General features: G+C 34.3%; 1 protein-coding gene across 1 annotated transcript in view; it reads right to left on the reverse strand.

Annotated features, from left to right (window-relative positions):
• Positions 1-14281, reverse strand: part of LOC123004601 (dachshund homolog 1) — a 120308-nt gene that overhangs the window by 55474 nt on the left and 50553 nt on the right. Inside the window, exons 6-8 of the mRNA XM_044397923.1 lie at positions 7875-7951; positions 6819-7022; positions 4337-4561 (exon numbers count right to left, since the gene is read on the reverse strand). Of these exons, the coding sequence (XP_044253858.1) occupies positions 4337-4561; positions 6819-7022; positions 7875-7951 (506 nt within the window). The remainder of the gene's footprint in view (positions 1-4336; positions 4562-6818; positions 7023-7874; positions 7952-14281) is intronic.

Consider the following 14281-nt stretch of genomic DNA (forward strand, 5'->3'; position numbering starts at 1 on the left):
GAACTCGCGCCCCAGAGAAAATTTTCAAGTAAGGTAAGATACCAGGAACATGAAAAAAATGTTTAAAAAATTCTATGTCAAAAAATTTTGACATTTATTTTTTGACATTTGACTTTTTTATGTCTATTTAATGATACTGATGATCTTGTATATGTTTTTTGACAATTATTTAGTAAAGGTACAAAAATTTTGCCAGTAAAAGCCACAAATAACGATGAAAAGAGTTACAATTTAGGATACAGCTTTCTTGTTTCCTCTTTTAATAGCCTATAGCAAAAAAACTTGGAAAATTATGTTTACAACAAAAATAAATAGAAGCAAAGTGCAAACTTTAAACCCTCATAACTTCGAAATTTTTATTGATAAAATTTTTTTAACATTTTTTCCATGTTCCTGGTATCTTATATGGCATTTTTTTCTGGGACGCAAGTTCTGGCGCACCCTGTATAGTAATTGGTGAACATATATTTATAAAAGTTTGCATCTAGACTATTTTTTTGGCGATGTCAAAAATTATGTACCTTATTTAAGGGGGTGGAAGCACTGGGGTTAATCTAGTTAAGCCGTAAAATTGTGTTTGAAAAAACGTTTTTTGAAATTTTTTAGCAAATTCGGATTTCAAAAAATTTTTCTTATGTTATTTTTGTATGTACGTCGCACCGTTTTCAAGTAATGATAGGTTTTCTTAAACCGTGCACCGACCTTAATTCCAAAAAGCGATCTACACAAAGATTTTTTTTAGGTAAAGGTGAAGTTATAGTTCTTATTCCTTTATTAGAAAGCCTTTCCATAAAAACTTTTTTATTTTAATCACAACCTGAAATCTTTAATTTTTTTTCGGACAGCCTGTATATTGACTATTATTTTGTAAAAATTCTAAAAAGTTAATAGTGCTACAGGTTCAGAATAAATCTCTAATTTTAATATGCAGTGTAAATTGTAACATCAGGAAATGAAAAATTGATATAACATTTTAGAAAATACATAATAATAAACAAAAATAAAAGAAGTTGGGGGTGAATTTTATTTAGTAAATACTAACACCTAAAAAATGTCTTCTGCTTTAAAACTAAAAAAAAAACATTTCAAATTTCCTAAAAAAATAATTTGATCAACGCATAAATGTTGAATAAAAAGTATTTGCTTTTTTGCAAAATAAAACATTTGACTGAAATTATTTAAGCATTTTTATAGTATAAAGTTATTATACATATAAGTTTATTAAACATAATCAAGCAACACTTGATATCATTTTATTATTTTTATTTTTCGACACTGTCAAAATTTATGGTTTTTCTCCTGTGTAAGGAAGTTTTGACAACTGTTTGCCGATTTTTAATAAAAAATGTCTGATTATTTTCAACAGATTTAAAGCAATGTTAAGTTTTGATGAGTGTAATTCAGAAGTATTCAACACGTCTATAAGTGTAAATCTGTTCATTTATTCTACCTGGCGGATGATAAACCACTCGTTAATACTTGTAGTTTAAAATGCCACTCGTGAAATGAAGCTTCCGATTTACACTCAAACTCGGTGAATAAATAAATAAATAAATAACTATTTTGTTATAAAGAGTTTTAACTAAAAGTGGTAAGATTCACTTATTTAAACTTTAATTATAACTTTCTTTTTTAAATACACCAACTTATATTTTTTATTTTATTTTATTTTCATAATAATTGTAAAATTTACAAATTTTATGAAGAGCGCTGGATCGGAGTTTTTTATTTAATTTCCAGTTCACAATCTATAGTGTTTTACGCTAAATGTAAATAAAGTACAAAATAAAAGTAAAGACATAAAATCGTTATTTTGTTTATAGGAAATGATAAATTATTTCTTTTTTAAAAGAGTTTATTGGCATTGATGGGCGATGCCAATTTTAATTTTGTTTATACTTTCACTTGAAAAAAGTTTTCTGTGATCATTAGTTTATTAGTAGTAGATTATTAGTTGAGTAACACTAATGAATTTCCTAAAATTTTTAAACTTCTGGAATGTTTGGACCCAAGTCCAAACGCTGGAGTGGTATACCACCCTAGAATTAGCTCTGGTGCATTTTGTTTGTGTCCAGCTGTACATACGTGCACATAAACAGCCCGCACTTACGTTTACGGATAATTGGAATCGAGAAATTCGCCCGTAAATAATTCCGAATGTAAATGAAGACGTTTCGCCCTAACGATTCCATTCAAAATGCAATTTTAATCAGCTAAAGTGGTCGCTTGAAGTACCAATAATTTGCGTTAACACGGCCAGAGATCCGAGATGGGTTCGATAAAACGAGATAATATCGGCGATATCAGAGCGTGGATAGTTATAAGAAGACTTGTATTGCGACCACCACACACGATCTTCTCGTTTAACGGACATACGTGAACACGACTGCATCGCACAGATTCTACAGACATTTTTACTCGAATGAGATTTTTTCACAATCAGAGTAAATTATGAAATTTCGCGTGATCGTGCCAGAAACGAGATTACTGATATTATTCTTCGGTACACAACGTCCGTCACTGATGAACGTATATAACGCAAGATTTATACCACCGCTTTCAATTTACTCCCTCGACACCACGTGAGAAATTTCTGATATAATTTTCAAACATTCAGACACGTAATTTTAACTCTCACCTAGCAATTTTCTATTTGCCAGATATGGTACATTTTTGAGAACGTTTCAAAACCCATCTTTGCTACATTGTCTTTTACGACAATATAAACTATCAGCTATAATAATTTAAATTTATGATTTAATTTATTGCTCACTGAAACTGGCCTTTGTTGAATTACTAAAGCAAATGTTGGGTCAAGAATGCTTATGTATCTTACTACTTTAATAACAAATAATTTTTAATTAATAATTTAATTAACAGCAATTTTTGTTTTTTAATATTAAACATTTGTATTTGATAGCTTCGTTTTATTTAATATTATTTGAACTATACGGTATAATATTTTTTTCCTTTTTCCTTCTGTGTTTTTTCATGTATTTATTTTTGAATGAGTAATATAAAGAGCGAAGGTTTTTGCACTGTTTGCCAATTTAATTTAAAAATATTTTGCTTGATTGGGTTGGTTGTGAAAAGTTTTTCGATGAAAAGTTCTTTTAATATAACGAGTTTAATTAAATGAAAACTAATATGTTAGTCGTCGAACCTGACCTGAAAAATTCCACCGGCGCAATGAAGAAACGTATGGAAGTTTGATTAAATTTAGTTTTGTTTAAATAACGCCGTTTAGTTTATGCGAAATCCGAATGCTAACAGTTTACGCTATAATAATTATGAAATATACTCGGAGAGAATTTAGTATGAAGATGAAAGTTTGAGTGGAGCGTTAAGTTAATAAATGTTTTGATGATTGCTCCCGAAATAACTTTGGCATATCAATGCTGGAATTTAGTATCTGTTAGTTGGTAACATTGATAATAAAAATAATAAAAGTGCCACCTACCTATTTAGAGCTTGGCCTTGAGATAAGAAATGGTTTGCCAATTTTAGCTAAACTGAAAAAAGGTTGTTGTAGTAAAAAAAAGGCGAGGAGTGTATATAGTAATTTCGTTTATTTTCAATTTTGAATTGTTAACATGTACATCACACATAAACCTAATGCTAGACGTCAGATCGAGTTCCGTTGAAAGGAAATCGTCACTGAATTTTTTTGGTGCAAAGAAAATTTTGTTATATTCCGGATAAATATACAAAAGAAGAATATATCAAAATTTTCAGATTATTTTAAATATATAAATATTTAAGTTAAATTAACTAATTTTTAAATAAACATCTACTCTAGCAACACTGGAAGTAATGGCACATTACTAATAATATACTAACAACCAGCCGACAGAATAACCAAATTCCATCACTGAAACACCGGGTCAGGTTCAAACACACACAGATTCTTATCTGAGGCGTCCTTTAGTACTCTTTACAGTCGTCACTCTAACATTACCTTCGCTAGAAAATATCTGCTTCTATCCACAGATTATGCTTAAGTATGTACATCTAGTAAAGCTACTTATTTTTAGAGTACAAGTCGATATGTGCACACGAGTGCCATCATCTCACATACTTTATACAATTTCAAGACTAACTTGCTATGCAATCGTTCGTTGGAAAATTCGAAACTTAAATTTACAAACTTTCTACTCTACCAACTCAGATCACGCAATTCGCCCAAAATTTAAATTTCCGATTTTCCAGCGGCACTTTATGTATTTACAAAATATTACACCGAGTCACTCAACCAAAATTTAGCATTTTTGCGTAGCTGCTAGATACATATAGTACTGTGCTAGCGACAGCAGATACACCATGTTGCTATTTGTACCTTTCTCGTAGTTGATCTGGCGCTCCTGCTGGCGGGCGTTGTCCGCCGCCACCTTGAGGAGTCCCTGGATGTTGCGGAGGAGCGTCTCTGTCGAGGAGATGCTGGGATCTTGACTAGGACCGTTGGCCGAAGCCACCGCACTCGCAAGAGTCGAGTAGTTCAACGCTGCTTGCTGGGAGTCGCCGCCGGGAGCGGCTGGCAGAGGCAGATCTCCTTCGTCCATGTCTGCAAAAAACAAAAATTTTATTATTTCTGATGAATGTTGGAGTCGTCAAACCGGCAATTCTCAAAGTGAGCCATCAAATCGAGCATGTCAGTTGGTCATCCATCTTGACCACAACATTAACATTCCACATCTCATTTTCCCATGTCTTAAACAAACAAATTAGGCGGAGATTTTTTCCAATGGGAGAGAACATAAGAAGTGTGCACGCATGTGCAATCAAAAATGATTTATTTGGCGATGGACCAAACTTGTATCATTCCAACGACATTTTGTTCTCTTGATATTAATATTATTATATGTAGTAAAGGCAAGTTCGCAGTTGGGTTATTAATTTAGTATTATCAGTTTAATATAGTTCCAAGACCAAAAATAGACTCTTTTCTTTTAGGTATTATTCGGGGGGAATACATTAATTTCACTAGCGATAAATTAGAAAATTCTCATTCTCGTTATGTCAGAATATTAAATTAATTAATGATGCCAACGTCACTTTTGACCTCACAAAGCATTAGTTTCAATCGAGTCTTTACTCAGAATGATGTTCACACTTCAAAAGTTATTCGGTTTAAACCAATTTCAAATTCGAGGTATGTTGCCTCAGTTTTCTCATATTTTACAGCCGCAGATGAAATAAGATAAAGTTTTTCCTAACTTCAAGCTTTTTATTGAACGAGAAAATAAAATTGCTTTAAAAATAAATACTAGAAGTTTAGTTAGTTTAGATAAAAACCGAAACATATTTTTTATAATTATTCTTATAAACGTTTACAAAACCTTTATATCATTTAGACTTTTTATTATTTATATCAGAAAAATAAGCTTTTAAAAATGTCACATCATACTATGACTTCTATTAAAAAAATAGTTATTTTTTTTATAAGTAACACAGTTTTTGCGAACGAATCGTTGCTCTTTTTCGCAGAACTTTTTAAGTACGTGTTACAAACAATATTTTTTGTGTTAAAGCTTCCAAAAACACATTCATCAACTCTTATTATGATTTATGTAATCAAAAGTAGTGAGCTTCAAATTTTAATTTCGATACTACTACCACAGTAACCACATCATTTTTTTCATCTATAAAAATGTATTTTAAGTTGTACTTTTAAGTATTTTATTTTGTATTTAATGTTAAAAAGTGCTTTTATCAACTAATTTCAGTAGATAAGTACTCTTTTATCGTCTAGTAATATAAAGTAATTTTTATCTACTGTTTATATTCTTTATTAATAACCTACACAAGAATACATGCTTAAACGAGTAAAGGAAAGAACTATGTAGAAGAACCATCAATACCAGCGTGAAGGTGGTGCAGTGTTCAATATGTCCAATTTTTATAAAAAAAAAATACAAGTTGTAAAAAAAACAATATGCCAGACACAAGAAATTGTGGTAGGTAAGAACAAAATAAAACGAAATATTATACACGACGATAAATATAGTTTATCTATACTCATGAACAAAGTCCACTCGTGACTTCGTCACTCGTAAACTTAACCTTTTCACTCCTAGATAAACGATTTCTTTATCGTCTTGTATAATAAATAACTATTATATTAAAGATGAGACAGTGGTAGTGCAGAGCGCCACCTGTCAAGTGTTGTGCCTCTTTTTCATATTATATTAAAGAGTTAAAAAAATCATTCTAGGGACTTAAATGAGTTCGTAAAATACCTACTTTTGGAAGCATATCAAAAATACTTCAAACTTTAAAAAAGCAACAGCTATTTAAAAACTTACAGATTAATTTATTCATTTTTTATGTGTTTCGTGTTTTATTTTTATCTCAAATCTGTATCTTCGTCAACAATAACGAAAATATAACTGTTTAAAAATTTCGCCAAAATGTATTTTTTGTTTAGGAATAAGTTAAAAACAAAGCCGATAGCGCGATGTGATTTTCTCTAAAAATAATTTCCTAGAAAATTGGTTCAAAAGTATGTCAATTTAAATTTAAAAAGCGGCCTTTTTTCTGAGACAGAATAAATTTGTTTTATTCATTTTCCACGATTTTTGTATTTGGTTGTGCTATTTAAAAAATCGGGCTTTGTACATTTTTATTGTCGTGTTTGTATTTCCACAAAAGCGTTGGCACTTGACGACTGCTGTCGACTGCCGAAAGTGTTTTTTTCGCTTTGGTGCATGTGTGTCGTCATCGGATATCCCCACTGGTAACACGATTCCAAAATTGGAGGACCAGTCTGTTCTTTTGGTCAAAAAGGCGCAAATCGATAATTGGACTCGACAATAATTTACCTTGATCCTTGTCGTCGTCGTCCTCCGGGTCGGAGATATTGTCGTCGTCCTCGTCTTCGGCGGCGGACCTCGGCGACCTCGGTGACGGCGGAACATCCGGCCCGTCAGCTTCGCTCCCCGAATGGTCGCCGTCACCTAACGATCCGGCGCTGCCGCCGCCGCTCTTCGACAGATTCAACACGGGACTGTGATCGGTCGGAGAGCCTGGAATAAAACGGGAATTTGGTGAATTAATTCGGTTCCGTCGACGAAATAAAAAGTTAACTATCACTCCAGGATTTAATTAATGGTTGTAAAACGGGGATTTGCCGGCTGGACGTTACACGAACCAATCTCGCCGGTAATAAATTACGCGAGGGTCACAATTAAATACGCATATGCAGAAATTGAAACGAATACCCCGGTTAAGTCTCGAAATAAATCGGACTGTTGGCTCTTTTAGATGAACGCATCAATCTGGACGCGGGGCTTAGGGGATTTATCGCCGCAACTGGGCCAAAACAGACAAATTTCGCGCGTTTGGAAAGGAAAACGCCTCGCTTTCAACCCTATTAAGGCATTTTAGTCGCACTCGATCCCACTTTACATTTGTATTTCACAAGTCTTCTACATTTTCAAAACAAAAAATTCGTTTCATATTCAAAAAAACTTGCAAAATTATTTTTCCAACAGAAATAAATAGAGTCAAAGTGCAAAATTTAAACTCACATAACTTCGAAATTTTTATAGATAGAATTTTTTAAACATTTTTCTCCATGTTCCTGGTATCTCACCTTACATGGCATTTTTCTCTGGGGCGCGAGTTCTGGCGCAGCCTGTAGGTATAATTTTTAAGACAGTTATCACCATGGAGTAAAACTTTAAATAATTTGTGTTTTAATACTCCTAATACTCCGATAAGTAATGAAATATATAATTTTCTAACAAAAACTACATAAAAAAATAAAGAAACAGAATTAAAGTAACGTCTAAATTTTCTGCAATGTTACATATTATAAAATGTCCATTTAATATGAACCAGATTCTACTAGATTTAAAAAAAAATAGAGCACTCACCGTTTCTTGGACTGAGATCCCTGGCTTTTTGGTCTAAGGGTAGTGGTCTGTCTGGATCGCACCTCTCCTCCCTTAACCTGCAACACAAATCGCCATCAATGTATCAACAATCGAATAAAACGAAGCCGTAAATTATCCCGAATAAACAAAAGCGCCCAATTATGTTCATAAAAGCGAACGATACTGCAATTTTACCTTCATTATAAATGCATTACATTTCGTCCAAAACATGCAATCTGTCGATTTGATCTTTACCAAAATGTAAATTTTAACAGTTCTCGTATTAACAGCCGGCTCGTAAAACATGCAATTAGAAAAATACATCTGTTTTAATTAGAACATTGGCAATAAGTCGCGAATTCGGAGCTTTACAGTCCCCCGTTAATGGCAGTCACCGTAGGGGTCCCTGCGCCTTCATTAAAACATCTCGGAATACATCTGAATGGGAAATTTGATAACTGACAAAACTTCCCTTCGCAAAAAATCGGACAAAGCTATCCGATATTGTGGCAATAAGTGCACGGATCATCTAGCTTTTGCGATGACTTCGACCACCTTGCCAGCGGCGATACGTTAGAAAAGCGCTTTGCATATACCACAAATATGAATAGGAAATGAAGCAATTCTGCCCCCGTGGTATCGATTATCTGCAAGAAGCCGAAGCGGAAAATTCGCAGACACTTTCTTGTACAATTAGAACAGATCCAAGAGCAACGAGGCACTAACAGGGACAGTTTAATTCCCAGTCACCCGAATTAGCCTAGAAATGGCACCTAATTCACAAGAACAGTGGCGAGTTGCACAAGATAATTGGATTTGGAAGCATGTTAGGACGCTCAACGTTCTATTAAACAGATTCTTATCTCCCAAGATTCATTTGACCCGACTTAATTATGTAACAATACGGTACATACGCTCCCACATGCTCAGGGGTGTCAGAATAGCACAGCTTAAGACTTAAACACGAAAAGAACAATACATGTTTTATGTATGTGGAAGGATTCATGCAAATCGCTCTCGGAATAATTGCATCTGATTCGAGTCATATATCAAATAAGACGCTGCTGATATTGTGGCTCAAAGTCCTTTGCATGGGCGAAAAGCAAACGAGATCCACTCGAAAGGTGCTGACTGGATCTTCCGTTTACATTGAAGTGGACGATTTTTGTTGAATTATGTAAATTTCACAAAAACGATCGTCCATCAACGACAGACGTACATGCAGTCATTTCGCAGCACAAATTTACATTTCAATCTCTTGTGGGGCCAATTCAAACAAAGGTAACAACAGCAAAAAGCAAAGCTGTTAAAATGCCACAATTTTCATAAGGAATAAAAGGGATTTTGTATGCGAGAATAAAAGTTAGAATGTGAATTCGAACAGGTCGTTAGTGTCGTTTTTCTTGATGAATTAAAAAAGGTCCTACAAGATGAATACATTTAAGTATCATGTTTTGAGCAGCGGGAATTGTCTGACACTAACGACCCTACGCCTTTTGTTTCTAAAATATGATTCCTCTAATTACTCATAATTAGACTTCGACAGTAACAAATTCGTCGTGTCCCTTTGGGATTCCATATTGAATGTAATTCAATCCGCTCCTTCGACGTTTGGAAATCCGAGTATTTTTGAATCTCTAATTGGGAATGCATTCGTCAAAATCTCAAACAATTAGCAAAGTCAAGACAAGATCTAAACGGGAGTAATAAATTATCAGGCAATAAAGCGAGCCTTAAACATTATTACCTCGTCAAATAAAACAATGCATATGAGGCCCAATAACGAAGTTCAACCCCCAGTCTTCTCGGGTTTCGCCCACTGACAGCAAAACGAGTCGTGTTTATGACTTTTCATATATTCTTCGTTATGCTCACGCAATGTTTTTCAATTTGAACGGCAAGTTCGCAGCTGCAGTCGTGTCTAAATATGTAATAAAGTATCCCTCGGTATCTCATCTTAAATTGTGTGTGTATCACAATAATTTCGCGGTATTTTTCCTGTTTAGTTGAGTTTTTCGGGGGGCGAATCAAATTTTGGCGGCTCGCACCTGTGCCGTCCCCGGGAATTACGGCAATACATTGTCTTTATATCCCGCAGGATCTCGATTGCTCCTGTTAATGTTCTCAATGCTCTCAACGCTGCTTAGTCTTCGCATTACTTTTAAATATTCAAGCAACGTTAGGACGTCTCTAAAAGCATTTGGCCATTAAAAAATTAAGCGGCGGCTTCCTATTATATTATTATTTTATGCATACTTTACTGCGCACTAAATGGGAGGGAAATCGCTACGAGCAAGACGCACAACACGCATTTTAATTCCATTTTTCGCTACACAATTCATTCGGAAACTCACAATTTCGACTCGTTCTCAATTAGAGAGCAAACCGCTTAATTGTAGAAGATGGCATGCCTAACTCGAACATTAATATTAAATCGGAACCCTTCAGGATAATATAACTACAGTAGGTAGAACTAATTATTATTTAATAACGGCTCCGATCTGCGACTACTTCGCTGATTGACTACTAATTGCCTCAAGACGTAATTAAAATTTAATCATCTCGGTACGACTGTGTTTCTCCTTATTTTCATTTTACAATAATATCGATTTTTCGTTGCCGATTCACCGAAAATTGACACGATAATGGATCAAACATCAATCGTTGTGTCTTCGTGGAAGTGTTTCGCTCCGAATCGAATCAAAGTCGATTACCAACTGGAGGAACATTTATCAAAAGAGGAATACGTCATCACATATTACAACAACTTTGTATACGTATATCTACCGAAAACAGGGGCTGCCGCATCAAGTGATGTTCCTACACTCAATCAATCACATTTTCTATGAAATTGAAAATTTTATACGTGACGAAACACACTTGTTTGAGTCAAATTTGCCAAATACACCAAGGAATTGCCTACAGAACTCAATCTAGTTCCTGGATTCGCAAGTTTAAAATACAAAAACCTGTCCATTATTAAAAATGCGAATTTAATATAAAATTACTTAATCCAGTGGCTTCATTATCCAAGTAAATTTAAAAAACTGCAAAGTTATTAAAGTATGTTTGCCGCCCTCCTGTCGAATATTAATTAAAGCAAGAAACAACTGTAATTTCGGGCAACAATTTCTGATAAAATCTCAACATATTCCAGCAAAAAAAAATCGTTTTGTTGAGCAAAACGCTGCTCTCGCCGCACCTGCATGTGTGTATTATTGTCAGTAAAAGAATTGCTCGTGCATAAAGGATCGTTTATTCGAATCGGGCCTGAATTATCTTCAGAAATAGTTTAACGCCTAGTCATAATGAATTCGAATTTATTACAATCAAATTTCAATCGAAGCAAGTATGGCCAGCCGCTACCGTTTTACATTTAGATTTCTATCTCTATTACTTCGTTTAAATTGTGTCTATGACTAATCAAAATCTGCTGAAAGCCTTCCGAGTCGACCAAAGCATCATTGGGTCTGTCGCGGTTCGAAACGTGACGAATGTATTCAAGACTAATTGTTCTTTGCAGTAGTTTAACCCTTCTTTGATATAATCATTACCCTTCTCTTATACTTGTTTCATTATTATTTAATTATTTTCATTTCTGCTTTAGACATGTTAGGAGGGAGTCTGAGATTGATAATTTACAGGTAGCTGACTAAATTCATTTAATAACAAGTCTCTGAAAAATGAGAAAATTTCATTTGAATTTAAGGGTTAGGAAGCCGGTTGCTTGGCTTTTTTCCAATTCCCAGTCGAGCCAATTTGGTATTCTCTAGTTACCAATCGAGTGATTGAATTGAATTAGGGCCGTATCTCCCGAGGTCGATGGATTTCGCTTTAGACATGCACGATTTGTCTGGAAGAAAGCCAATTTTTGGCGTTTGTTTTCCAAAATAAGTGATAAATTGTTTAGTGAGCCTTTCACCTGTGTTTATAAACAATTACAAGTGCATACAATAAATAGGACCGGGTAAATATTCAGGCTGAAAAGGGTGAGTCTACTGGAAATGGAAGTTAATGTTTACTTAATATTACAAATGTATGAAGAGAAACGTGGGTCAGCACTGCAAATAACTGACATATAACAAGCTCCTCTATGTAAATAATAATTTCAGTTAACAAACACATTCATACTTTCGAGGTACTCCACATTTCGGCCACCGAAAGTCGATTAAAATTTTATTGCCTCGACTCAGTGAAATAATCTTTCTTAAGGGACGCGCTTCTAAAGCGCAAAAACAAACTAAAATTTTAATTAATGAAAGATCCAGGTACTTATAAATCACATGTACCACCCCACTGTCCATTCTAGAAGGATCACAGAAGGCCTATCTGAAACACGCATTGTTTGCAGGCGAGCTTAACAAAAGCAGAGCTTTAATTGCGGACTAGTTACGCAAAAACCGACCCTATAAAGAGACGACGTATCGCTACGACCTAATCTTACAGAGGGATTCACATATCTCCACGCAAATTAAATCTTAAATGAAATTTGAAACTATGCCTGTCTTTTTCTCCGATGATATACCGACGATATTGGCGTGCCTTTACACAGACGCCGCTTATCGCCCCACACAGAACGCTTTAAAACCGTTTATTTTGCCTTGATTTCCGATAAGTTTGTTTTAATTCCATTTATAAACACCTGGCAGGAAAAATCACATTTTTACATTGCCACAGCTCGCAGACACCCCTCGAAGTAAACCCGAAGTCTTAAATAATGTCCAAGACTGGTTCCAGGTTTATTATCCGGCTAATCAGGTTTCATAAATCTGGATTCCATCGTAAAATTAATTAGAACGTAAATAAGTAAGAATACATTATTTTCTATTATTTAAATTAATTTAATTATTTAAAAAAATTACGAGTTTGATGATGCATGCATCTTCTAGTAATTTTTTAATATAAACGTCTTTTTAAAGTAACAATCTATAAATTTGATGCTTATGGAGTAGGTATACTTGAAAAAACTTCTCAATTTATTTAGATAATTAAAAAAAACGAGTATAACTGCATTCATTTATTATTAGAAAATAATTGAAACGAGCTGATTTGCGATAAGCTGTGGTTCAACATGAAAAAACACGCGTAGATGCGATTGAGGCGATATGTATGTGAAGAAAAAGCTGAGCTTTTGCGTATGTCACGTCATGTTTGTGACTGTTTGGTTGGTCGAGTCTCACACGCGTTTGATTTAGATATAACGTTTTAATTAGAACCGCCCTAAGAACATAACTTTTAAAGTCCTAAGAACAATACTCGGGGAGCTTCTTTTGCTAATTACCTCAGTAACTCCGAGTGTAGGTATATCCGGAAATGAGATTTCGATGTTTCCCGGAGGAGCTTTCGAAACTCTCTCGCATTCATTCGAGCTTCATTGTCATCAGTACTTAAGGACGACATTCGCGAAAAGCCGTGGCAACAGTTAACATGGAATCTGTTAACTGAATGTAGCATTTCGTAGAATACAATTATAATATTAGATTAGCGAGCGAAGATAAGATCTCGACTGCTCTTAGTTCGTGTATGAAGCTGCTAAGTGAATTCTCCACTCTAAACTTGATCAAGATATCTTAATAATATTTAATGCAATGTCGGCTGATGGCACTAGGTACATTATGATCTGGACTTTGATAATGTCTCAGTTTACATATTGGATAACGCCCTAACGAGGAGACGCCCTAATTACCGAAAATAACGAAACGGAGATAGATGATTGATTAAGGTAGAGCCCTCGGAAAACGCAACGTATTTAGAGATGTTTTCGCGCGGATGTTGGCAGCATTATAAAAAAGCTCCCCTAAGCTTTGACAGATCCTCTCAACGTCGCGAAAACGAAACTAACTTAGTCATTTGTCAGACGGTCCCAGCTGTGAGCTACAACAAGAAGCATTTTAATTCACTTATTGAACATATTTTTTGGCTGCAGAAAGACATTTTAAAAATCATCAGCATGTCTGACTCTTACACCCTCCTGTAATAAAACGATCTGAACTACAAAAATAAATTGCAAGGGTACCTATAAAAGCCCACGTCGTAGATCAATTCCAACATTTCGCTGCTGGAGCATGCCTTAAAATTCATAAAGAAAAAACTTTCAAATTTTAAGTGCGGGAGTAAATTTTTCGCTTGATTTTTTAACGCTGATTTTTGAAAATGCCAAATTAATAGAATCACACGCTTTTTACTGATTTTCCAGTCTCATTATAATTTTTTATGTTCTGTTAAGAAAATGATGAAGTATTTTTCTATTTTAGTAATAAAATATTTTAATTTCATTTAGTTTTTTGTTGTCTGGAACATTCCGGTATTTGCACATGTGTATTTTTAAAATTTTTCAAAGTTTTATTTTGACAAACAAAATGTATTATTTATTTTTTCGTAATTGGGGTGTGTGCTTCTTATAAATT

The sequence above is a fragment of the Tribolium madens genome, unplaced genomic scaffold (assembly GCF_015345945.1).
Source record: "Tribolium madens isolate multiple individuals breed KSU strain unplaced genomic scaffold, Tmad_KSU_1.1 Scaffold_20;HRSCAF=117;Tcas5.2_LG4, whole genome shotgun sequence".
Lineage (NCBI taxonomy): Eukaryota > Metazoa > Arthropoda > Insecta > Coleoptera > Tenebrionidae > Tribolium > Tribolium madens.